At 43.3% G+C, this 26,031-nt stretch overlaps 1 protein-coding gene across 2 annotated transcripts; it reads left to right on the top strand.

Annotated features, from left to right (window-relative positions):
* mtif2 (mitochondrial translational initiation factor 2) lies at nucleotides 1–26,031 on the top strand. 2 transcript variants are annotated; one of them, XM_036949794.1, is made up of 14 exons: nucleotides 1–20; nucleotides 10,791–10,956; nucleotides 12,481–12,595; nucleotides 12,830–13,001; nucleotides 13,327–13,487; nucleotides 13,855–14,031; nucleotides 15,537–15,676; nucleotides 17,709–17,833; nucleotides 18,130–18,334; nucleotides 21,075–21,327; nucleotides 21,551–21,691; nucleotides 23,146–23,310; nucleotides 24,122–24,262; nucleotides 25,393–26,031. In XM_036949794.1, exons 2-14 carry the CDS (start codon nucleotides 10,798–10,800, stop codon nucleotides 25,560–25,562), a joined length of 2,124 nt encoding a protein of 707 aa, XP_036805689.1. In that variant the 5' UTR covers nucleotides 1–20; nucleotides 10,791–10,797; the 3' UTR covers nucleotides 25,563–26,031. The 2 variants fall into 2 exon arrangements, with proteins under 2 accessions (XP_036805689.1, XP_021423986.2); XM_021568311.2 differs by lacking the exon at nucleotides 1–20 and adding an exon at nucleotides 9,509–9,666.

The raw sequence follows: 26,031 nt of genomic DNA, 5'->3' as shown, positions 1-26,031 counted from the left end.
GGAGCAGAGGACAAGATCAAGTATGTCTGCCGTGGAGTTTGAAGAATGGATGTGTGTGGGCTCTTTGGTGTTGAGGATGGCCAGGTTTGTGCTGTCGAGGATATCCCTTAATACTCTTCCCGATGTGTTTGGCTTTAAAATCTCCCATTATGATGGTGTGGCAGATGTTGTCTGCAAGGGTGGCGATCAATTTTTCGGAGGGTGTTGTTGCGGCTGGACAGTATATGGTGGCTACCAGAAGAGTTGTTTGTGCATTTTGGCGTATTTTCGCTGCAGTGTACTCATTGTTGTTGAGTTCTTCTTTGGTGAGGTTGAAAACGGTTTCAGAGTACTCTATTCCTTCTTATAAAAGCAGTGCCACACCCCCTCTGCATTCCTCTAGTCGATCCTTCCTTAGAATGTTAACGCCAGTGTTACGAATCCCTTTTGGCCTGACAGTCTAGGGGGGATGGTAATGAGACGCGTAACATAACTCATGCAAATTATAATTGTGACAAAGTAAAAGTGTGAACGTAATAACCAGGACAACTGAAATCTACCGTCAAACTCAAGGTTTACTTGAAAACACAGGGTAATGGGGGGAGCAGGAAAAGGGGCTGAGCTGGACCCAAGGAAAGAAACAATAAGTATTCAAAACACCCCTAAGCTAGACTAGCCTATTTTAACAACAGCTAACTAACTAACCAAAAATACAGTGGGTGGTCCGCCCAGTTCTAACTAGTGTATTTAACAAAGTCTACCTACGGGTAGTGTATGCCCATGGGCGACTTGTCTTGGTTTCCCCTTTTCCCACCAGCAATCAAACACAAACACCATAACCAAAAACAATACTCACAGGTGATGACAAAGTGCTATGGAGGTGCTCAAACAAAAGAGAGGTTAATACACAAAGAGAGTGAAACAGAGAGATCTACATGCATGGCATTTACAGAGAGATTGAGCTCTAGAGCAAACAACTGATGGGGTTTTTAAACCAAGGGAAAGGAACTGTGATAGGGTAGGAAACAGGAGGAGGTGTGTATTCTGATTGATGATTGATTGTTGACTGATTGGGGAGTGATGATTTTCACCTGTGAGGGGAGAAGGAGAGAAAAGAAACACACACACACAGGATACACACACAGGATACTTGTATCCGTAACAGCAAGGAATATGGAATCTTGCATTAGTACTTAGGAAGGTTTCGTTGATAGAGGCAATGCTGGTTTGCTTTTCTAGAATAAGTTGTTTCAGCTCCTGCTTGTTTCTCCTTAACCCTCTGATGTTGATATGTAGAACATTTATTGGAGTAGCCATTTGGTTTGGAGTGTAGTTAACTTGGAATCGCCTTCTACAGCCTTAAGAGGGGCCATCTCTGTGTTTCCTTATGCTGTCCATAACTCTCTTTACCATTTCTTCATCTCCGCATATTCCTTTCAGATCCTCCTGCAGGCGAGTGGTGCTGGTGAGAGGCTGGGAGCCGGAGAGGCTTGGTGTTGTGGGATGGTTGGTAGTGGCTGTGCTGGTGGTGGTAGTAGTCCTGGTGGGCTTGGTGGTGGTGAGGGCTAGATAGGTGGGGCATTGTCTGGAGACCGATGAGTGGGCGCCGCCACAGTTGGCACAGCTGGCATCATTTTTCTCTTTGGGGCACTCTTTATGGTGGTGGTTTTCAGCACATCGCAGACATTTGACCTGGTTTTTGCAGTCGGTGGATACGTGGTTGAATTCTTGACATTTGTAAGCACTGTTTGATAATGGCGGGGGGTGGCCGTGCTTTTTCCACCCTGAAGTGGAAGTAGTTCATGTAGAATCCCTCTAGCAGTAGGCCAGGCGCGTCGTCCGGGTTGCTGAGGTGAATACGGATGAAAGTGGTCGGTTGCTGTGTGGCTCGGCTGACGATCCTGTATACTTTAATGGTTGTAATGCGCTGCCTCTCCAGCTCCTGCTGGATTTCGTCGCTGGTGGTTTCCATTTGGATGCCCTTGATGACAAGCTGTTTAGTGGGTTTGTTGTCTTGGGTGGTTTGGTTTCCTCTCTGTGCCAACCAACACTTTATCATTGTCCCATTAAAGGCTCCTGTGGGCCAGGAGGGAGTTCAGGGAGTGAATATCCTTGACAAATACAAGGATTCCACCTCTTCTCATCTGGATGAGCTTTTGCAGCTGGATATTAGGTTTATTGCGTAGGATTTCTTTGTAGATGTCTTTGTTTGAAGGAGGTGGGAGGGCATCACTGTTCAAGAAGTCAATTACCACAGGAGACAGTTTCTGCTTGTCGCTTGTGCTTTCCCTTCTGCCCTGTTTTTGTGGGTGGCTACTGTGCAGCTTCCCATATCTTCCCATATTCTGAGTGAAAATATCAGAATAGGTATCTTGAGGTGGGGATTGAGGTAGAGCTTGTGGAGGGTTAGTTGCTGTGGTATCACCGTGTACACGCGCCGTGCCCATTTCCATGAGGGTATCTTGTAGTTGGAGAGAAAATGGGGCAAGAGGGGTTGATTGGGTATGTTTGCTGAGTTCGCTGGCAAGATATTGGAGCTGTGGAGCACCCGGTCCCGCTCAACATGCCTTAGCTCTTTTGTCCCACCCCACACACATGCGGAGACCTCACCTGGCTTAACTGGTGCCTCCAGAGACAACCTCTCTCATCATCACACAACGCCTAGGTTTACCTCCACTGTACTCACATCCTACCATACCATTGTCTGTACATTATGCCCTGAAACTTTTCTACCACGCTCAGAAATCTGCTCCTTTTATTCTCTGTCCCCAACGCACTAGACGACCAGTTCTTATCCTACTCCTCCTCTGGTGATGTAGAGGTTAACCCAGGCCCTGTAGCCCCCAGTTCCACTCCTATTCCCCAGGCGCTATCAATTGTTGACGTAAACGTAAAAACCTTGGTTTCATGCATGTTAACATCAAAGCCTCCTCCCTAAGTTTGTTTTATTCACTGCTTTAGCACACTCCACTCTTCAGAGTTTGTACTGTTAGGTGGGATATGCTTAGCAGTCCTGCAATCTCAAGGAACCTACCAGGTACAACCCTAAATCCGTAAACACGGGCACCCTCATAGATATCATCCTGACCAACCTGCCCTCTAAATACCCCTCTGCTGTCTTCAACCAGGATCTCAGCGATCATTGCCTGCGTCCGTAATGGGTCCGTGGTCAAACGACCACCCCTCATCACTGTCAGACTCCCTAAAACACTTCAGTGAGCAGGCCTTTCTAATTGACTTGGCCCGGGTATCCTTGAAGGATATCAACCTGGATGCGTGGTTGCTTTTTAAAAGGGCTTTCCTCGCCATCGTAAATAAGCATGCCCCATTCAAAAAATTTAAAACTAAGAACAGATATAGCCCTGGGTTCACTCTAGACTTGACTGCCCTTGAACAGCACAAAAACGTACTGCATTAGCATCGAATAGCCCCTGCGAAATGCAACTTTTCAGGAAAGTTAGGAACCAATTTACACAGTCCGTTAGGAAAGCTAAGGCTATCTTTCTCAAACAGAAATTTGCATCCTGTAGCACTAATTCCAAAAAGTTATGTGACACTGTAAAGTCCATGGAGAATAAGAGCACCTCCTCCCAACTGAGACTAGCAAACACTGTCACCAGCGATAAATCCACGACAATAGAACATTTCAATAAGCATTTTTCTACGGCTGGCCATGCTTTCCACCTAGCTACCCCTACACAGGTCAACAGCTCTGCACCCCCCACAGCAACTTGCTCAAGCCTCCCCATTTCTCCTTCACCCAAATTCAGATAGGTGATGTTCTGAAAGAGCTGCAAAATCTGGACCCTCTCTTTCTAAAATTATTCGCCGCAATTGTTGCAACCCCTATTACTAGCCTGTTCAACATCTCTTTCATATCGTCTAAGATCCCTAAAGATTGGAAAGCTGCAGTGGTCATCCCCCTCTTCAAAGGGGGAAACACTCTAGACCCAAACTGTTACAGACCTATATCTATCCTACCCTGCCTTTCTAAAGTCCTAGAGAGTCACGTTAGCAAACAGATCATCGACCATTTCGAATCCCACCGTACCTTCTCCGCAACGCAATCTGGTTTCCGAGCTGGTCATGGGTGCACCTCAGCCACGCTCAAGGTCCTAAACAATATCATAACCGCCATCGATAAAATACAATACTGTGCAGCCATCTTCATCAACCTGGCCAAGGCTTTCGACTCTGTCAATCACCACATTCTTATCGGCAGACCCAATAGCCTTGGCTTCTCAAATGACTGCCTCGCCTGGTTCACCAACAACTTCTGATAGAGTTCAGTGTGTCAAATTGGAGGGCCTGTTGTCAGGAATCTCTGGCAGTCTCTATGGGGGTACCACAGGGTTGAATTCTCTGTATACATCAATGATGTTTCTCTTGCTGCTGGTGATTCTCTGATCCACCTCTACGCAAACGACACCATTCTGTATACTTCTGTGCCTTCTTTGGACACTGTATTAACAAACCTCCAGACGAGCTTCAATGCCAAACAACACTCCTTCCATGGCCTCCAACTGCTTTTAAATGCAAGTAAAACTAAATGCATGCTCTTCAACCGATAGCTGCCCGCACCCATCCAGCATCACTACTCTGGACGGTTCTGACTTAGAACATGTGGACAACTACAAATACCTAGGTGTCTGGTTAGACTGTAAACTCTCCTTCCAGACTCACATTAAGCTTCTCCAATCCAAAATTAAATCTAGAATCGGCTTCCTATTTCGCAACAAAGCATCCTTCACTCATGCTGCCAAACATAGCCTTGTAAAACTGACTATCCGACCGATCCTTGACTTCAGCGATGTCATTTACAAATTAGCCTCCAACACTCTACACTGGATGTAGTCTATCACAGTGCCATCCGTTTTGTCACCAAAGCCCCATATACTACCCACCACTGTGACCTATAAGCTCTCGTTGGCTGGCCCTCGCTTCATATTCGTCGCCAAACCCACTGGCACCAGGTCATCTATAAGTCTTTGCAAGGTAAAGCCCTGCCTTATCTCAGCTCACTGGTCACCATAGCAGCACCCACCCATAGCACCCGCTCCAGCAGGTATATTTCACTGGTCATCCCCAAAACCAACTCCTCCTTTGGCCGCCTTTCCTTCCAGTTCTCTGCTGCCAATGACTGGAACTAATTGCAAAAATCACTGAAGCTGGAGTCTTATCTCCCTCACTAACTTTAAGCATCAGCTGTCAGAGCAGCTTACCGATCATTGCACCTGTACACAGCCCATCTGTAAAAAGCCCAACCAACTAACTTATCCCCATATTGTTATTTATGTTTTTGCTCCTTTGCACCCCAGTATCTCTACTTGCACATTCATCTTCTGCACATCTATCACTCCAGCGTTAATTGCTAAATTGTAATTATTTTGCCACTATGGCCTATTTATTGCCTTACCATCCTAATCTTACATTTGCACACACTGTATATCGATTTTCCTATTGTGTTATTGACTGTACGTTTGGTTATCCCATGTGCAACTCTGTGTTTGTGTCGCACTGCTTTGCTTTATCTTGGCCAGGTCGCAGTTCTAAATGTGAACTTGTTTTTAACTGACCTACCTGGTTAAATAAAGGTGAAATTGAAAAACTTGACCCCAAAAAAACATCTGGGTCAGATGGTTTAGACCCTTTCTTATTTAAGGTTGCTGCCCCTATCATCGCCAAACATATCTCCAACCTGTCTCTCATTTCTGGGGAGGTTCCAATTGCTTGGAAGGCAGCTACGGTTCATCCTTTATTTAAAGCGGGAGACCAAGCTGATCCTAACTGTTATAGGCCTATTTCTATTTTGCCCTGTTTATCAAGTGTTGGAAAAACTTGTTAATAATCAACTGACTGGCTTTCTTGATGTCTATAGTATTCTCTGGGGTATGCAATATGGTTTCCGCTCAGGTTATGGACATGTCACTGCATGTCACCTTAAATGTCCTCAATTAAGTCACCATTGCCCTTGATTCTAAGCAATATTGTGCTGCTATGTTTATACGGTTGTCACGTTTGTTTAGAGATGAATTGGACCAAGGTGCAGCGTGGTAGGCGTACACCTTTCTTTTATTAACTGACACAGAAAAAACAACAAAATACAAAACGAACGTAAAGCTACGTGCAGTGCAGAAAGCAACTACACACAAACTGAAGGTCGAAAAAAGGCTGCCTAAGTATGATCCCCAATCAGAGACAACGATAAACAGCTGCCTCTGATTGGGAACCATACCCGGCCAACAAAGAAATAGAAAAACTAGAATGCCCACCCAAATCACACCCTGACCTAACCAAATAGATAAATAAACAGGCTCTCTAAGGTCAGGGCGTGACAACGGTAGACCATTCCATTCTTTTGGGCCGGCTAAGGCGTATTGGTGTCTCTAAGGGGTCTTTGGGCTGGTTTGCTAACTACCTCTCTCAAAGAGTACAGTGTATAAAGTCAGAAAATCTGCTCTCTCAGCCACTGCCTGTCAAGGGAGTACCCCAAGGCTCGATCCTAGGCCCCATGCTCTTCTCAATTTACATCAACAACATAGCTCAGGCAAAACGAAGCTCTCTCATACATTTATATGCCGATGATAGTCTTATACTCAGGTGGCCCCTCCCAAGATTTTGTGTCAAATGCTCTACAACAAAGATTTCTTAGTGTCCAACAAGTGTTTCTCTACCCTTAACCTTGTTATGAACACCTCCAAAACAAAGGTAATGTGTTTTGGTAAGAAGAATGTCCCTCCTCCCACAGGTGTGATTACTACCACTGAGGGTTTAGAGCTTGAGGCAGTCACCTCATACAAGGACATGGGAGTATGGCTAAACGGTGCACTGTCTTTCTCTCAGCACATATCAAAGCTGCAGGCTAAGGTTAAATCTATCTATTGTAATCACTCCTAATTCACCACAGCTGCCAAACTAACCCTGATTCAGATGACCATCCTACCCATGCTAGATTACGGAGACATCATTTATAGATTGGCAGGTAAGGGTGCTCTCGAGCGGCTAGATGTTCTTTACCATTCTGCCATCACATTTGCCACCAAAGCTCCTTATAGGACACATCACTGTAAACTGGTTATCTCTGTATACCCATTGCAAGACCCACTGGTTGATGCTTATTTATAAAACCCTCTTAGGCCTCACTCCCCACTATCTGAGATATCTACTGCAGCCCTCATCCTCAACATACAACACCCATTCTGCCAGTCACTTTCTGTTAAAGGTCCCCAAAGCAAACACATCCCTGGGTCACTCCTCTTTTCAGTTCACTGCAGCTAGCGATTGGAAAGAGCTGCAACAAACACTCAAACTCAACAGTTTTATGTCAAAGACTCAATCATGGACACAGTTGTGGCTGCTTTGCGTGGTGGATTGTTGTCTCTACCTTCTTGCCCCTTGTGCCGTGGTCTGTGCCCAATAATGTTTGTACCATGTTTTATGCTGCTACCATGTTGTTGTTATGTTGTGTTGCTACCATGCTATGTTGTTGTCTTATGTCTCTCTTTATGTAGTGTTGTCTCTTGTTGTGATGTGTGTTATATTATATTTTTATGGGTATTGTTTTTTATTCCTAGCCCCCGTTCCTGCAGGAGGCCTTTTTGGTAGGCCGTCATTGTAAATAAGAATTTGTTCTTAACTGACTTGGCTAGTTAAAAAACTTTTTTTTTTTTTTAAATAGACCTTCTCTTTGCATGACTGACGCTGAAAGAAATTCCAGATACACATATTTTAGCATTATTATACATTAGATGCGAAATGGCATTCTGCAATATCACTACACACAGTTCATACAGTAATGTTAGCTAGCCATCTAACATCAGCTAGCTAACAGCAAGCTTTAACTTTGTCTTTTGTCTAGACATGTAGCTAACCAGCTAAACAATTAACCATCATCCCAATCCATAGAGTACTAGTAATACAAACCGATTGTCATAGCTAGCTGAAGTTAACCAATTAGGTTCAATGTTTGCCAGCTAACATTATGCTATAACTAGCAATGCGAAATGGCAATCTGAGAAAACATCGCTAACATTACACACAGTTCATACACAATGATAGCTAGCTAGCCAGCCATTTTACGTCAGCTAACATTAGCTAGCTAACAGGAAACTTTAACATGTAACGTTAACATTAGCTAGCTAAACAATGAACTATAATCCCAAACCATAGAGTACTAGCAATACAAACCGATTGTCATAGCTAGCTCAAGTTAACCATCAAACTTCAGCTAGCTAGTTAGCTAACAGCAAGCTTTAACTTGCAATGAAAACAACTTTCTGACTAAATCAGAAACGTATAATAACAAACTGTAAGTAGACTCTCTTTCCCATATACATGGATGAAAGCTTCACAGCAGACTGTCCCTTTCATACCTCTTACATTAAATAAGACCTGTGTCGTTTCCATTTTGTGTGTACAGCTTGCTTGGCCCATTGTTGTTGTATCAAGTCACTCTGGTTCACACTGACCATGTGCAATGCCACAAGAAACATCTTAAGCTTTAGCCCTCACCCAAACCATTTTACTCGCCCTAGCAGAGCTGGTTAGGCTGTTTTCATGTTATCCAGAAAATCTTCCACATTTTGGAAAAGTCACTGTAGTCATGACAGATTACTCTGATGACGAAGTAGTGGATGTCGGCTAACATCACCAGATTGCTGCTTTCAATGTCAATTACAGCAGGTCTTTGTGCTGAATATTTTTACTTATGAGTCACTTGACCGAAAACATGGTAATTACTTAATCATTTTTATTCTGAAAATATGTCTATGTACTGGTAGAAAAATGTACACACTCCAATCCAACTCATCAACATGTTGCAGACTGTAGTTGTAATTGTATTTTTGTCAAAGTTATTTCAGAGATTGGCAGCACAACTGAAAAAAGACGAACTGCAGACACTTGCAATTGGATCACAACCATTGACCCGACACTACCGGGAAGATTGATACCAAAGATGATCTATATATTGACAAGATATTGAACCGTCTGCTCAAACAATGGGCAAACATGTCCGCAAAGGCAGAAGGCGGAAGGGAAACTTCTAGCCAATGAGGGCATATTAGCATGTGAACAATTGGCTCAACTTATATCAGTACATTCATAACAACCTGAACATTACGAAACTTATATTCGATCAAATACGCCTCACTTAGCAATTACATTTTATATTGACCAAATTCGACACACAAAATCCTCACTTGGTCTGCTTCTCGCGCAGAAAGATTTGGGACGGAGTCAGTCCTCTCGCTTCTCCCTTTCCGCCAGTCGATACCATAGAGAATGATAGAAGGCTCGAGTGTCCAAAAGGCCGTTTTAGCATGGGCGTCCACCTTGCTTCCGCCATTTTAAAGCAGTAAAAAAGTTGTCAACTGGGTGGGAATTCCTAGGCTCAATGGCGCTGCCCATTTTTGTCAAAGGCGCTCTAATGGCACAGATATAACGATGAGTCCTCTGTCTATATGTGCTGCCAATGTTGTCAATGACACTATAATAGTACAGCTATAACAATGAGTCCTTTATCTATCTCTATGGCCAATACACTGTCGAAATGCTTGCTGGGATACCTGTCATGGCGGCGTCCTGTGAAGGGTTGAAATGGATGTTTGATATCGCTGAACGTGTAATGCAAATGGGATTGAAAACCACATTAACAATGTGGTGAAACGGGGTAGCCTAAATCACAAGGTGAGTTCCTCGGATTTGTGTTATTGCTAGTGGGTAGCTAGCCACATAAAATCATGGCATCTAGCTAGCTAACTCCCCAAAATGACTCCAGCTAACTTACTATGAAGTCCAGTGCAGTGAGCTGTGGTGTTTTGGACACTGTCGCCACAGAGTTTGACAACCGTATTTGCAGTCTCTGTTAACTGCAGTGTAACAGAACAATTTTGTACGGGCGTGGCTGAAGTGCGTCAAGGTTTGATTTGCCCGATAACCCGGTTCAAGTTTCCCATTTCCTCCATCTTTGAAGTGGGTGCAACAACACAAGCTGTGCTAAGGTCAACCACGACTGTTGCGTTTCAGGTTCTTTTTTTCTAGTGTCTTCAGGCGTTCTACAAATCTTTGCAGCCTGACTGTAATAAAGACAACATGAAACTCGATTTTATAATCCTAGCTCTATATTTTTTTCAAATGTAATTTGTTCCTTAAACTAAATGGGCAAATTAGCTTCCCAGAAGATACTGACCCTACCGTTACACTTGTTTACACTGAGCTGCACTGGAGTCAGAACGCAATCATGGTTCCATTAAGACACAGTGGAGCCAGCGTGAGATATGTGTCAGAAAACATACCTCAATGCAGGGCTGGAATATGTCACTGTACTTCAAATTTGATCTTTGTATCTGCACTGCTCCACTGAGAAGTTTGAAATACTGCAAATTTTCCTGGAAAGCTGCCCCTTTCGTCCTCATGTTAGTTAATAGTAGCCACTGCTGCCATTTTGGAATGGCAGTGTTAGCCAGTATGCAAAGTTGATATTCATGTAATAAGGAATTCCCTTTGACCACATCCCACAAATTGTGGGAAAACAAACACTATTTCCAAATGACCCACATTGTAAAAGAGCCAACTTTGTGTTGATTTTTATGTTATACAGAAATAACAAAACATGGTGAAAACCTACGGTTTGTGATGCTCCCACATAGGGAAATAGAAGCACGGTGGCTTCAGGTTTTTCGATGTGGGGACCCACAGGCCCCTTTTCATAATGTTGCTAGCAAACCGCATAGCAAATGGTAGTTAACCTACTGTACAGCACGACTGCAGATGCCAATGTGAAATGAAAATAACAATTCTGTTTTTTTTAGCACTGAAATGAATCGGGCGACCTCCCTGATAAGGAGGGTGAGACTGATAACCCATACCGACCCTACACTGGTTGCAAACTACCTCCCTTTCCCTATCTTTGCTCCAGCTTGGACCCCTGCACCTCCACTGACCTGCCACCATGCCAGATTCCTTGCTACTAAGCAGGTGAGACATAGGGGCAAGTTTTGAGTTGAAGAAAAACATATTCAGACCCCTTGACTTCTTCCACATTTTGTTACGTTACTGCCTTATTCTATAATGTAAATTGTTTCCTCATCAATCTACACACAATCCACAATTAAAGCGAAAAATAGGTTTTGAGGAATGTTTATAAAAACAGATACCTTATTTACATAAGTATTCAGACCCTTTGCTATGACACTCAAAATTGAGCTCAGGTGCATCCTGTTTCCATAGATCATCTTTGAGATGTTTATACATCTTGATTGGAGTCCACCTGTGGTAAATACGATTGATTGGACATGATTTGGAAAGGTACACACCTGTCTATATAAGGTCCCACAGTTGACAGTGCATGTCAGAGCAAAACCAAGCCATGAGGTTGAAGGAATTGTCAGTAGAGCTCTGAGACAGGATTGTTTCGAGGCACAGATCTGGGGCATTGAAGGTCCCCAAGAACACAGTGGCGTCCATCATTCTTAAATGCAAGAAGTTTGGAACCACCAAGACTCTTCCTATAGCTGGTCGCCTGGCCAAACAGCAATCAGGGGAGAAGGGTCTTGGTCAGGGAGGTGACCAAGAACCCAATGGTCACTGACAGAGCTCCAGTTCCTCTGTGCTGTGGAGATGGCTGTCCTTATGGAAGGTTCTCCCATCTTTGCTGCACTCCACCAACCAGGCCTTTAGTAGAGTGGCCAGATGGAAGCCACTCCTCAGTAAAAGGCATATGACAGCCCGCTTGGTTTGCCAAAAGACACCTAAAGGACTCTGACCATGAGAAATAATATTCTCTGGTCTGTTGAAAGCAAGATTGAACTTTGGCCTGAATACCAAGCGTCACTTCTGGAGGAAACCTGGCACCATCCCTACAGTGAAGCATGGTGGTGGCAGCATCGTGCGGCAAGGACTGGGTGACTAGTCAGGATCAACGGAAAGATGAACAGAGCAAAGTACAGAGAGGTCCTTGATGAAATCTGCTCAGGACCTCAGACTGGGGTAAAGCTTCACCTTCCAACAGGACAACAACCCCAAGCACACAGCCAGAACCCGGACTTCTACCTAATCTAACATCTCTGGAGAGACCTGAAAGTAGCTGAGCAGCGACGCTCCCTATCCAACCTGACCGGGTTGAGAGGATCTGCAGAGAAGAATGGGAGAAATTCCCCAAGTAAAGTTGTGCCAAGCTTGTAGCGTCATTCCCAAGAAGACTCGATGCTGTAATTGCTGCTGAAGGGTCTTCAACAAAGTACTAAGTTAAGGGTCTGAATACTTATGTTAATGTCATATTTAAGTGTGTGGATTGATGATGGAAAAAAACAATCAATTTTAGAATAAGGCTGTCACGTAACAAAATGTGGAAAAAGTCAAGGGTCTGAATACTTTCCTAATGCACTGTAAATGCAAATGATAAGAAATGTAATAGGTCTTGAAAATAGAGATCATGTGGTTGTGGTCTTTCCTTATGCTTTTAGATCCATTAACATTTTTTTTCATGTCTTTTTTTTCTAGGGTAAAGGCCATAGTAAAGTTCAGAAAGTCAAACCGAAGCAGGACAAACAGGAAGTAGAAATAAAGCAGAAGATGACGGTGTCTGCACTGGCTCAAGCTATGAACAAAGACTTTGGTAAGGCTGATTAAATTTAATGTATAATCATTCAATAGTCTTTAAAGTCATTATTTATTTTACTGAATTATGGTATGAAGTATTGAGTGTGTTCCAAGATGATTAAACTTGTCCAATAAGAAACGCTTGTTTTCGTTTTCCATTCTAAAACGTTTCGCTACGGTGTACACTAATGAATACAACGCAGGTCTGATGTGTAGTACTGATTTGAACAGCGTACCATTTATTCCATAGATCATGTCTTTGAGGCTCTGCTCAACACCTCAGTGGACCTGGATTCCCTAGAGCCCCACTCTGTTCTGGAGGAGCAGTGGATCAAGGAGGTTGTGAAGAGGTCTGGGATGAAGTTCAAGTGGGCCAAGCTGGTGGAGTCCAAAGAGCGTGAGAACAAAGACACTCAGAGAAGGTAGAGGACCTGTCTTGACGGCTGATTGTTAGAAGGGTGGTTAATAGAGTATTTTGGTTGACAGATGCTGGACATTTCAAAACAAAACCTCTTGAGAATTGGTTGTTGGCCGTCTGTAGGCGTTAGGGTAAAAAGTGCTCATTACCATCCAGGTACTGACATTCCCATTCAAGCTCATACCTGGATAAAACCCAAGTTATACCACCTGAATATGAACTTTTTTTAAAACATTTTATTATATTTAGAGTTTTTTTATTTTCACATGAATGAACATATAAAATAGAAACAGAAGTTGCATCTGAATGTAAATCAATGTTTATTCTAGAGCTCCACCAGATCCGGCCGTCCTGGTGTCTCGTCCTCCTGTCGTCACCATAATGGGCCACGTAGATCACGGAAAGACCACTCTGCTGGACAGCCTTAGGAAGAGCCAGGTGGCTGCGGGGGAAGCAGGGGGCATCACCCAGCACATTGGGGCCTTCCTGGGTAGGGAAACACCTAGACTCCACAAGAAGTGTTTTTTTAGTGGAATGTTTAGTGATCATAAAACTAGCTGCTAATAGTAGTGAATCTTACAGAATCTATGAATCAAGGGAATCATATTAATATTGTATGAAAATGTTGACTAACACCGGAAGCTCCCCTCAGACCTGTCCCCATATCCACTCTTTGCTTGAGGCTTGAGACCACCTGTCGATGCAGATCATTGCAAGGCTAAACTGTAAAAGTTATTTGTCAACCTGGTGCTATGATGCCTCATATCAATACATATTTTGAATATACCACATTTCTCGGTGAGGTTAGATTTATCTTCACAGATTTCAGAAGGTTCCATCCTGATTTCTCTCTGCAGTTCAACTTCCTTCGGGGGAAAAGATCACCTTCTTGGACACCCCAGGGCACGCAGCCTTCTCCGCCATGAGGGCCCGTGGAGCTTTGGCCACAGACATTGTCATCCTGGTTGTTGCTGCAGATGACGGAGTCATGAAGCAGACGATTGAATCCATCCTACATGCCAAAAAAGCCCAAGGTACTGTCATATTTCATATTGGTATTTCTATGCAACTATAACACATTTTGGGTGACATCTTTGAGGGACATTAATATTTTTATAGATTAAATAACCCTAACTGTAGGGATTGATGGCATTCAATCCAAACTGCAGCTGGCGATAGCATCATGTACAACACATATTCCTGCTGTTCACTTTAAATCTATATACACTGAACAGAAATATAATCGCAACATGTGAAGTTTGACCCATGTGTCATGAGGTGAAATAAAATATCCCAAAAATGTTCCATACACACAAAAAAACTTTTTTCTCAACTTTTGTACACAAATGTGTTTACATCCCTGTTAGTGAGCTCCTTTGCCAAGATCTTCCACCCACCTGAAATGTGTGGCATATCAAGAAGCTGATTACACAGGTGCACCTTGTGCTGGGGACAATAAAAGACCACTGAAATATGCCATTTTGTCACACAACACAATGTTACAAATGTCTCAAATTGAGGGTGCGAGCAATTGGTATGCTGACTGCAGGAATGTCCACCAGAGCTGTTACCAGATAATTGAATGTGCATTCCCTACCATAAGCCACCCCCAATGTCGTTTTGGAGAATTTGACAAGAATTTGACAGTACGTCCGACCTGCCTCACAACCACAGACCACGTGTATGGCTTCGTATGGGCGACGTCAACGTTGTGAATAGAGTGCCCCTTGGTGGGGTTATGGTATGGGCAGGCATAAGCTACAGACAATGAACACAATTGCATTTTATCGATGGCAATTTGAATGCACAGAGATACCGTGGCGATGTCCTGAGGCCCACTGTCTTCCCATTCATCCGCCACCATTACCTCATGTTTCAGTATGATAATGCACAGTCCCATGTCGCAAGGATCTGTACACAATTCCTGGAAGCTGAAAATGTCCCAGTTCTTCCATGGCCTGCATACTCACCAGACATCACCCATTGAGCATGTTTGGGATGCTCTTGATCGGCGTGTACGACGGCGCGTTCCACTTCCTGACAATATCCAGCGACTTCGCACTGCCATTGAAGAGGAGTGGGACAATATTCCACTGGCCACAATCAACAGCCTGATCAACTCTATGTGAAGGTGTCGTGATGCATGAGGCAAATGGTGGTCACACCAGATACTGGCTTGTTTTCTGATCCACACCCCTATTTTTTCTTTTTTTCTTTTTTTGGGGGGTATCTGGGACCAACAGATACATGTCTGTATTCTCAGTCATGTGAAATCCATAGATTAGGACTTAGTGAATTTAATTCGACTGATTTCCTTATATGAACTGTAACTCAGTAAAATCTTGCATATTGTGTTTTTTATATTTTTGTTCAGTATAAATCATCACTGCCTTTTCATGGCTAACGAGACGTTTCAAGAGATAACATTGTTGGTCTGAACAAGGCTCCCAATGAGCTCATTTAATGACAGTTCATTATTGTATGCCTTTTATGTACCTGAATAGTAAAATTGGTGGGGGGGGTTTTGGTGTGTCTGCAGTGCCAATCATTGTGGCAGTGAACAAGTGTGACAAGCATCAAGCTGACCCAGCGCGTGTGAAGCAGGAACTACTATCCCATGATGTGGTATGCGAGGAGTATGGAGGAGAGGTTCAGGCTATCCACGTTTCTGCCCTGAAGGTGAGTTCCTCATCCATAGGAAGGAGGTTTACTTTTTTAATACACTGCTCAAAAAAATAAAGGGAACACTTAAACAACATAATGTAACTCCAAGTCAATCACACTTCTGTGAAATCAAACTGTCCACTTAGGAAGCAACACTGATTGACAATACATTTCACATGCTGTTGTGCAAATGGAATAGACAACATGTGGAAATTATAGGCAATTAGCAAGACACCCCCAATAAAGGAGTGGTTCTGCAGGTGGTGACCACAGACCACTTCTCAGTTCCTATGCTTCCTAGCTGATGTTTTGGTCACTTTTGAATGCTGGCGGTGTTTTCACTCTAGTGGTAGCATGAGACGGAGTCTACAACCCACACAAGTGGCTCAGGTAGTGCAGCTCATCCAGGATGGGACATCAATGCGAGCTGTGGCAAGAAGGTTTGCTGTGTCTGTCAGCGTAGTGTCCAGAGCATGGAGGCGCTACCAGGAGACAGGCCAGTACATCAGGAGACGTGGAAGAGGCCGTAGGAGGGCAACAACCCAGCAGCAGGACCGCTACCTCCGCCTTTGTGCAAGGAGGAGCAGGAGGAGCACTGCCAGAGCCCTGCAAAATGACCTCCAGCAGGCCACAAATGTGCATGTGTCTGCTCAAACGGTCAGAAACAGACTCCATGAGGGTGGTATGAGGGCCCGACGTCCACAGGTGGGGGTTGTGCTTACAGCCCAACACCATGCAGGACGTTAGGCATTTGCCAGAGAACACCAAGATTGGCAAATTCGCCACTGTGCTCTTCACAGATGAAAGCAGGTTCACACTGAGCACGTGACAGACGTGACAGAGTCTGGAGACGCCGTGGAGAACGTTCTGCTGCCTGCAACATCCTCCATCATGACCGGTTTGGCGGTGGGTCAGTCATGGTGTGGGGTGGCATTTCTTTGGGGGGCCGCACAGCCCTCCATGTGCTCGCCAGAGGTAGCCTGACTGCCATTAGGTACCGAGATGAGATCCTCAGACCCCTTGTGAGACCATATGCTGGTGCGGTTGGCCCTGGGTTCCTCCTAATGCAAGACAATGCTAGACCTCATGTGGCTGGAGTGTGTCAGCAGTTCCTGCAAGAGGAAGGCATTGATGCTATGGACTGGCCCGCCCATTCCCCAGACCTGAATCCAATTGAGCACATCTGGAACATGTCTCGCTCCATCCACCACAGACTGTCCAAGAGTTGGCGGATGCTTTAGTCCAAGTCTGGGAGGAGATCACTCAGGAGACCATCCGCCACCTCATCAGGAGTATGCCCAGGCGTTGTAGGGAGGTCATACAGGCACGTGGAGGCCACACACTACTGAGCCTCATTTTGACTTGTTTTAAGGACATTACATCAAAGTTGGATCAGCCTGTAGTGTGGTTTTCCACTTTAATTTTGAGTGTGACTCCAAATCCAGACCTCCATGGGTTGATAAATTTGATTTCCATTGATAATTTTTGTGTGATTTTGTTGTCAGCACATTCAACTATGTAAAGAAAAAAGTATTTAATAAGAATATTTCATTCATTCAGATCTAGGATGTGTTATTTTAGTGTTCCCTTCATTTTTTTGAGCAGTGTATATCATTGAATATATAAAATGGACTCATTTCCATTGTTCTCATTTATTACAGCAGACCAGGTGGGAAACAAAATGTCAGACATTTAGCAAGCCTAATGTGTGTGTGTGTGTGTGTGTGTGTGTGTGTGTGTGTGTATATATGCATATGTTTGTTAATTGGATTCTGCCCCTTGTCTCATCTTGGGGGTTAGGACAGTCCGCCAAACATGGTCCAGCCTTAATACAAACACTACTGCCCACTTAAGTCATTCCTGTAATGTGCTTATTATGCATTTGTCACTGTCTGTTTTTGTCCCTCAATAGTTGTCTAAAGTTGGTAAATGTGGATAAAAATGTATGGATTAAAACTGTCTGGCCCCAGCCTAATTCACCTATTTGTGCAAGTCGGTGCATAATGCCAAAGCCATGACATTAAAAAACAACAATATGATTCCATAGGGGAACAATCTGCTGGAGCTGGCAGAGGCCACGGTGACCCTGGCGGAGGTGATGGAGCTGAAGGGTGACCCGACAGGCCTAGTGGAGGGCACCATTATCGAGAGCCGCTCGGATAAGGGCAAGGGGTGCGTCTCCCCATGGCACAGCCACGGATGAGAGAATGAGCTTAGCATTTGGTTGTTGGAATGGTTGCACCAAGCCTTCTAGCTCGATTTAATCGGGTTACAAAACTGCCAACATTCACACAAAATCACAACCTAAAAGCATTATATTGTCAAATGCATATAATCCATTACAATTTGAGTGAAATTATTGGAGTAACGGTAAACATTTCAAATGTTTAAACTATTTTTAAATGAATGTCAGTTCAATAAGATGCTGCTTACAAATACATTTTTACAAATGATTTCCTGTTTTGCAGGCCAGTTACGACAGCAATTGTCCAGCGAGGCACGTTAAAAAAGGGCTGCACTTTGGTTGCGGGGAAGACATGGGCCAAGGTGCGCTTCTTGTTTGACGAGAACAACTGCACAGTGAAAGAAGCTGGGCCGAGCACTGCTGTGGAGATAGTGGGGTGGAAGGAGCTCCCCTCTGCCGGCGAGGAGATCCTGGAAGTAGAGTCTGAGGTAATCTCTCCTGGACAGACATAACATAAATGTAACGTCTTTCCTAGGACAGTGAGATGAGGAACAATGGTTCCTGTGAACCTATTTACAGTGTACCTCTCCCCCAGAACCTTATCCAGTAGCCAGCGTTTCGGCAAGATTTTGGTTGTGGGTTGCCGAGATTAAGTCTGAGGTGACATATATTGCATTATTAGAAGAGTAGAGGAATTCTAAAGCCTGTCTGAATCAGCCAACTACGAATTTGGTAGTCATACAACCCAGCCTCAAAGCAATATCTGGACGTTTTTATTTATTTATGAGAATGAGGAGTACCGGTATTACAGTTGGAATAGGCCTTATCTGATTCATTAATTGCCTTCAGACACAATCCAATACCATGCATTGTTGACGTGTCACGTATGCAGCCGGCCAAGTCAATCCTTGTGCTGACAACTCCCACTTAAATTTGCAGTGAAGATTGTTTAATAACGCTAATGTCAGTTCTAAAACGGCTTGTTTGGATCCTGGATGCTGATTGGACAAGCAGCGTTCCATGCCGCGCTGTATTGGCCGTCACAGGTGCACTATAGATACACACGGCGAGGCATGGCTTAGTGTGACCGCCTCAGAGCAGAGTACGGAGGTAGGGTACTCCCATGTAATTAGCCTAACTTTAAACTACTGACACTTTTTGGTAGTTTCAATAAACATTTTCAGTAGCTTCATTATTAACATAATTCGCTGCCACAACAAGTGATTTGAGTGATACTTATTCTGCCACTCTGCGTTACCCGACCTGTTAACACTGACCGTAAACCTGTCACGTTATACTTACGTCACTGTTTGTTTACCCCTAGCTTTTTCGCTGGTTAGCCCGCTGGCTAGCGAGAGAAGTTAATCTCAATCTAATTCGCTAGTTTTAGATCTGCCAAATAACTACTTCCAGTCTTTTTGCCTTAGTCAGTGCATTCAACTAAGTTTAGTTTATCACCGTGTAATGTTGATGTTCCCTCTGCACAAAGCAGCATAAAACATAAGGCTAGTCATCATACACTGATAAAATATTCAAATCAAATTTATTTATAAAGCCCTTCTTACATCAGCTGATATCTCAAAGTGCTGTACAGAAACCCAGCCTAAAACCCCAAACAGCAAGCAATGCAGGTGTAGAAGCACGGTGGCTAGGAAAAACTCCCTAGAAAGGCCGGAACCTAGGATGAAACATAGAGAGGAACCAGGCTATGAGGGGTGGCCAATTCTCTTCTGGCTGTGCCGGGTGGAGATTATAACAGAACATGGGCAAGATGTTCAAATGTTCATAAATGACCAGCATGGTCAAATAATAGGTCTGGGACAGGTAGCACGTGGTGAACAAGTCAGGATTCCATAGCCGCAGGCAGAACAGTTGAAACTGGAGCAGCAGCACGGCCAGGCGGACTGGGGACAGCAAGGAGTCATCAGGCCAGGTAGTCCTGAGGCATGGTCCTAGGGCTCAGGTCCTCCCGAGAGAGAAAGAGAGAGCATACTTAAATTCACACAGGACACTGGATAAGACAGGAGAAATCCTCCAGATATAATAGACTGACCCTAGCCCCCCGACACAAATATTGGAGGCTGAGACAGGAGGGGTCTGGAGACACTGGGGCCCCATCCAACGATACCACTGGACAGGGCAAAACAGGCAGGATATAACCCCACCCACTTTGCCAAAGCACAGCCCACACACCACTAGAGAGATATCTTCAACCTACCATCCTGAGACAAAGCCGAGTATCGCCCACAAAGATCTCCGCCACGGCACAACCCAGGGGGGCGCGCCAACCCGGACAGGAATATCACGTCAGTGACTCAACCCATTCAAGTGACGCACCCCTGCTAGGGACGGCATGGAAGAGCACCAGTAAGCCAGTGACTCAGCCCCTGTAATAGTGTTAGAGGCAGAGAATCCCAGTGGAGAGAGGGGAACCGGCCAGGCGGAGACGGCAAGTGCCTTTCCGTTCACCCTCACACTCCTGGGCCAGATTACACTCAATCATAGGACCTACTGAAGAGATGAGTCTTCAATAAAGACTTAAAGGTTGAGACAGAGTCTGCGTCTCTCACATGGGTAGGCAGACCATTCCATAAAAATGGTGCTCTATAGGAGAAAGCCCTGCCTTCAGCTGTTTGCTTAGAAATTCTAGGGACAGTAAGGAGGCCAGAGTCTTGTGACAGTAGCGTACGTGTAGGTATGTACGGCAGGACCAAATCAGAGAGATAGGTAGGAGCAAGCCCATGTAATGGTTTGTAGGTTAGCAGTAAAACCTTGAAATCAGCCCTTGGCTTAACAGGAGGCCAGTGTAGAGGGGCTAGCACTGGTGTAATATGATAAATTTTTTTGGTTCTAGTCAAGATTCTAGCAGCCGTGTTTAACACTAACTGAAGTTTATTTAGTGCTTTATCCGGGTAGCCGGAGAGTAGAGCATTGCAGTAGTCTAACCTAGAAGTGACACAAGCATGGATTAATTTTTCTGCGTCATTTTTGGACAAAGTTTCAGATTTTTTGCAGTTACGTAGATGGAAAAAGCTGTCCTTGAAACAGTCTTGATATGTTCGTCAGAAGAGAGATCATGGTCCTGAGTAACGCCCCAATTCAGACTTACAAGCATTTCTCAGACCATAGTCACTTTTGAGCTCTGAGTTGTTTTTGTCTCGTCTGTTAATATATCTGTTGTGACACCATATTACCCCATTCTATCGATCTTTATCCACTCAACTATAGAAAAGAGCAAGGGAGGTGGTGGACTGGCGGTGCTACCAGGAGGAACAGGACAAACTGAAGGAGGACATGCAAGCCATTGAGGTAAAGCAACGGGAGCACCAAGAGAGCTATAAGAAGGAGCGAGAGCCCCTGGCCCACCTCAGCTGGAGGCAAAGGAAGTCTGCTCTGTACAAGGCCAACAAAAAGCTCATGGCCATGCGGCCCAGCGAGAAGTTGGAGTCCCAAGAGCTCTCCCTACCACTCATTGTCAAAGGTGACTAGATCAATGAATGAATCTGAATAACTCAATGACATGGCTAGACAATTCAATTACAGAACAGAATAGAAATGCTCCTAATTAAAATCATATTTCAATATTTATATTAAATGCATCATGAAATAACTAAATTAATCACAACATATTTAAAAAATAATGCTATGAATAATTATAATAAAGCATATGCCATTTCATACCGACTTGTCTTTTGCCACTGCAGGTGATGTGGATGGCTCTGTCGAGGCTATCCTGAACATCTTGGAGAGCTACGATGCGCATCACCAGTGCCAGATGGAGGTGGTCCACTTTGGCATCGGAGATGTTTCCGAGAACGATCTCAACCTGGCCGAGACCTTCTCAGGTGCATCCTCCACACATCACACCATGTCATTGAAAAGGGAGATGTTTGGTCTCAATAGAAGACTGAAATGCCGGCATCACTGCTGTAGTTAGAATGCCCCATGAGTACATTCTAACTGTCTTAAGAGTTATTATCCAATACTCAACTTAAAACACATCTGGTTTACTTTCACTTCAACAAACTTTGTTTGTAATGATTTTAACCCTTTACACTCATGGGAATGGGCCTATATGGAAGTGTTTCTTACAGAATACATTTGAATGGTATAAGCACGATGGCAATTAAAAGGGAACATTTTGGTGATTATGGGGAAATTATTAGACCAAAGTCTAGGACATAATAATTCACCTGACAAAAGACTGAATCCAAACATGACACTGTTGATTGTATGTGTATTTCACATTTACTGTACTTTTCACAGCATTAGCCAATAACGAAATCTGAAAATACTCTGGATACATTCAGTAACATAATAAGAATATTAATTGAAATGGTGCAGTAGGTGCAACATAAGACAATAAAATGACAAAGGTTAGAGTGAGAGGACTAACTGGTGTCTCTGACGTGACCACACACTTCTCCAAAGTAATTTCAATGCACTTCCATGACTCAAAAGAGTCTTCAACTATAAGGTCCTTTTTTTGAGCTCTCCTAGCTGTGCTGTTGAAGATCTAGAGCAAGCATACTTGTTTTGTTTGGAACACAACCCTGCATCCCCGCCGTCACACAATTACTGTTGTTTACACAATCCAAAAACTGACCATTTTTACAAATCGCCGAAAGCAAACATGACTAGCTAAGGTATGAAATACGATCTTACAGTGTTAGACTTTCACAGCAAATTTTCTTCACAATAGACAAACAGGCTCATTCTGTTCAGAACAACCCAGAGTATGACGCCATGTAATCTTCTAACTACATCAAACATGGTGATCATAAATATATATGACATTAGTTTTATGATATGGAAATGTCAAGTGCACATTTGGACTCCATTGGAGGGATGGGGGCAACTTCTTGTCACGTTGCAGTGCTCATGTTCAGAATGGCTGTCAGTCGAAACCAATACAGCGCTGTGAAGCCTGAGCTCTGACGTCATTTATAATATTTTACTGAATAGCCAATTTAGGCGCTTCTCAGTGCCCAAATGTGCCATTTTTCAACCCGTCTACGGGTACAAGGTTAAAGGGCTATAACCAGTTAAATATCATCTAAATATTATTTCCCTCACATTCCATTGATTTAATGTCCCTTCAAGCATGTGCTCTTGTATCCCCTCGATCTGTCTGCCTACCTGTTATATAAGTGTCTTATTATATCCCCTATATTTACACTTTTGAAAATGAAAAATAAGTCTTATTGGTAAACTAATGTTTTAAGGTCTTTTTTATTTTATGTTGACAAATGTTTTGTTTATTGTTATAGTAACACTTGCTATTTCTTCCCATGACCAGGCACCATATACGGCTTCAATGTGGGTGTCAATAAGTCCATTCAGCAGATGGCCACTAAGAAAGGCATCATGTTAAAGATGCACAAAGTTATCTACAAACTCATCGACGACCTAAAGGACGAGCTGAGCAGTAAACTCCCTCCGTCTGTGAAGGAGAATGTGATCGGTGTGTGGTATTTTAATTGAATAAATCAGGGTAGTCAACACAGGCAATTGTTACCGAGTGTTCTTGGGAGTCCTGGGATACATCGAATCAATAAACGTACACATGACATAGTAATTGTCAAAAATGACATACTGTAGTGGTCAAATAAATTGGCACTTTTGCAATGGAGCAGAATATTCAGTTTTCTCTTTCAAAACATGTCTCATGGCTATTTTTACTGTGTAGGCACCTGCAATTTACACAGGTGAGGTCAATTATACCGTTAACAAGAATCACTTAAGTCTCCAACCAGATTAATTTGAATTCTGAGTAATTCAGTTCAGGACATTTTTTTTCCTTCTTTGACTTAAACATTTTCTGTAACTTTTTGGGGATCCTATGCAGTTGTAAATCAAACACATACACGTGGGAACACAAAGTTTTCCCCATTTCAACTTATTTTAGAAGAAATAGTGAATCATGCAAGGATATGTATATCGGTAGTGTTAGTTGCTTTGTTTGCTGGTTTGAATGCAGTTTAAAAACACTGGATAACTGTCTTTTCACTAAACTGGGAATAGACTGTGCTAGAAACCCTAATGTATTGTTTGCGTCTCACACAGTTTGGGTTACTGTTTTGAATCCCAGTTCTGGTGGTAGTGATCTTAACTTAACCCCGTAAACTGCTCATTGGGCGCTGCATTGTGGCTGCCCTCTGCTCCAGCCTCTTCAACCTAATGTGTGTTTGTGTAGCGGAGGGGTTAGGTACAGCAGGAGACCGATTTCCGGCTCGTATGGATTGAAAGTATTTTTCCTCGTCTTCTCTTTCTAGGGGAGGCATCTGTTTTGGCCATGTTTGACGTGACTGTTGGGAAGAAGAAAGTGCCTGTCGCCGGCTGTAGAGTCCAGAAGGGTCAGCTAGATAGAAAGATGAAGTTCCGACTGGTCCGAGGCCGAGACGTCATCTGGGAGGGTAAGCAAGATAGCGCCAAGACCTACTACAATACCGAATAGCTAAAGGGAATGTCACTCATCCAGGATCCTTACTGCGGTTCAATATCTAGCTGATACTTTTAAATACATTAAAAAAGAGGAGATGCCAACACCTCCGGTTCCATGGTTGCCATGGCACTGTAGCCCAGGCAGAGAGCTCTGTAAATATTGTACATATGTTTATTAGTATTTTTTTTTACATTTTTTAAATGTATTTTGGGGGGATTTGGCTGCTCTAGGGTTTGATCACTATATCCTGTGGACTCTGACTTGCAGGATTGTGATGAAAAGTCCATATTTGGGTTTGTTAGCTAGCTAGCTTGCTGTTTGGATTAAAATAATGTGACTTTTTGTTTAATCTGTTTGGAAGTATTACACCAAGGATTGCATGCTGTGTCCAGAGATAGCTGAGGAAGTTCAGGGACTGTTCAGGGAATGCTCCTAACCACTGCCAAGATGTGGTGGCTTTTCATGCGTTTTTCAGACCTAATACTTTGTCTCCATTTCTATTTTTTGTCTGTTTGACTTTTTATGCGCTTTGAGATTCTTTAAAGCACTATACAAGTTCCAAAATATATTAATTATTATTAGATCTGTAACCCAAGTATGCCTAGTAGGCTAGGTCTACTGTGTAGCTTATGTTTGTACATTGTTTAAGCCATTTATTTAAGAGGACCACAATGGTAATAAGTTTTTTTGTGTCATCCCCAATTTTAAAAGCATTATCCACATGTGTGGTTGTATTGTGTTTTAAATGATCAAATATATCTAACCTTTTCCTTTATGAAATAGGATGTTATCTAAATGAGCACCTCATTCCATAGAAGCCTTTTAGGAGCATCTGCATATCTACACTATACTTTCAAATACATATTTTTAAGTATGTGAAATTCTGTATTTACTATCAATGCTCCATACTGGTAATTAGTCAAACCGGTTGCTTAGTGTATACAGATAATGTCATGTGATAAACCTGTGGCTTATCTTGTATGTACTCTGACGACGGGGTCACCTTTATTCTTGAGTCAGTCACAAATACATTTGGTGAAAGTTGGTTTCTTATTCTTGATTAGAGTGAAAACTGTGTGCGGCGTCTTGTATTACCTGCAGGCTCCTTGACAGCACTGAAGCACCACAAAGATGATGTCCAGATGGTGAAGACGGGGATGGAGTGTGGCCTCTCTGTGGATCAGGACATCGAGTTTAGACCTGGAGATGAAGTAGTGTGCTACGAAGAGACTGAGACGAGGCAAACAATTTCCTGGGATCCAGGATTTTAGGACATGCTATGGATATTGGCCTCATCAGGTGAAAAATCCATGATCTGAATTGAGGGAGTATTATTTATGCTAGAGACGGTTGAGCATTCCAAGACTTCGCATTTACATGTAAAATTGTGAATGTCATGACTAATTGAATTTGAGGTGTTTGACTGACTGCTCTGCTTGATGTAATAAAATTGTTTCTAGTAAGATTTTATTTTTTTCAAGTGACATGAGCGTACAGTACTTGTATCTGTACCAGCAGTGGCTTTATTTGTGTTCTACAATTGGACAGATTTTCTTTGCTTTGGGCTCACTGATTTTGAGTTAATATTCTATAAGAGGAACAGGAGCTCAAGCAGTGGAAAATTAGGTGCTGGTACTCAGCTCCAGTGAGCTCCTGCTCAAGTCAAGCACTGCATATCCAGCACATCATTTTCCAAGAGACGAAGTGTAAATACGTATTACAATAAAAAAATAATGTGCA

The sequence above is a fragment of the Oncorhynchus mykiss genome, chromosome 17 (assembly GCF_013265735.2).
Source record: "Oncorhynchus mykiss isolate Arlee chromosome 17, USDA_OmykA_1.1, whole genome shotgun sequence".
In the NCBI taxonomy this organism is placed as follows: domain Eukaryota; kingdom Metazoa; phylum Chordata; class Actinopteri; order Salmoniformes; family Salmonidae; genus Oncorhynchus; species Oncorhynchus mykiss.
Note: the sequence above shows the minus strand (reverse complement) of the source record. Positions and strands in the feature narration are given on the sequence as shown.

Coding starts and splice junctions, on each gene's coding strand:
- mtif2 (XM_036949794.1), top strand. CDS start 10,798: ATGAATCGGGCGACCTCCCTGATAAGGAGGGTGAGACTGATAACCCAT. Junction 13,002..13,326: donor AACAAAGACACTCAGAGAAG/GTAGAGGACCTG, acceptor TGTTTATTCTAG/AGCTCCACCAGATCCGGCCG. Junction 23,311..24,121: donor TGTGAAGGAGAATGTGATCG/GTGTGTGGTATT, acceptor TTCTCTTTCTAG/GGGAGGCATCTGTTTTGGCC.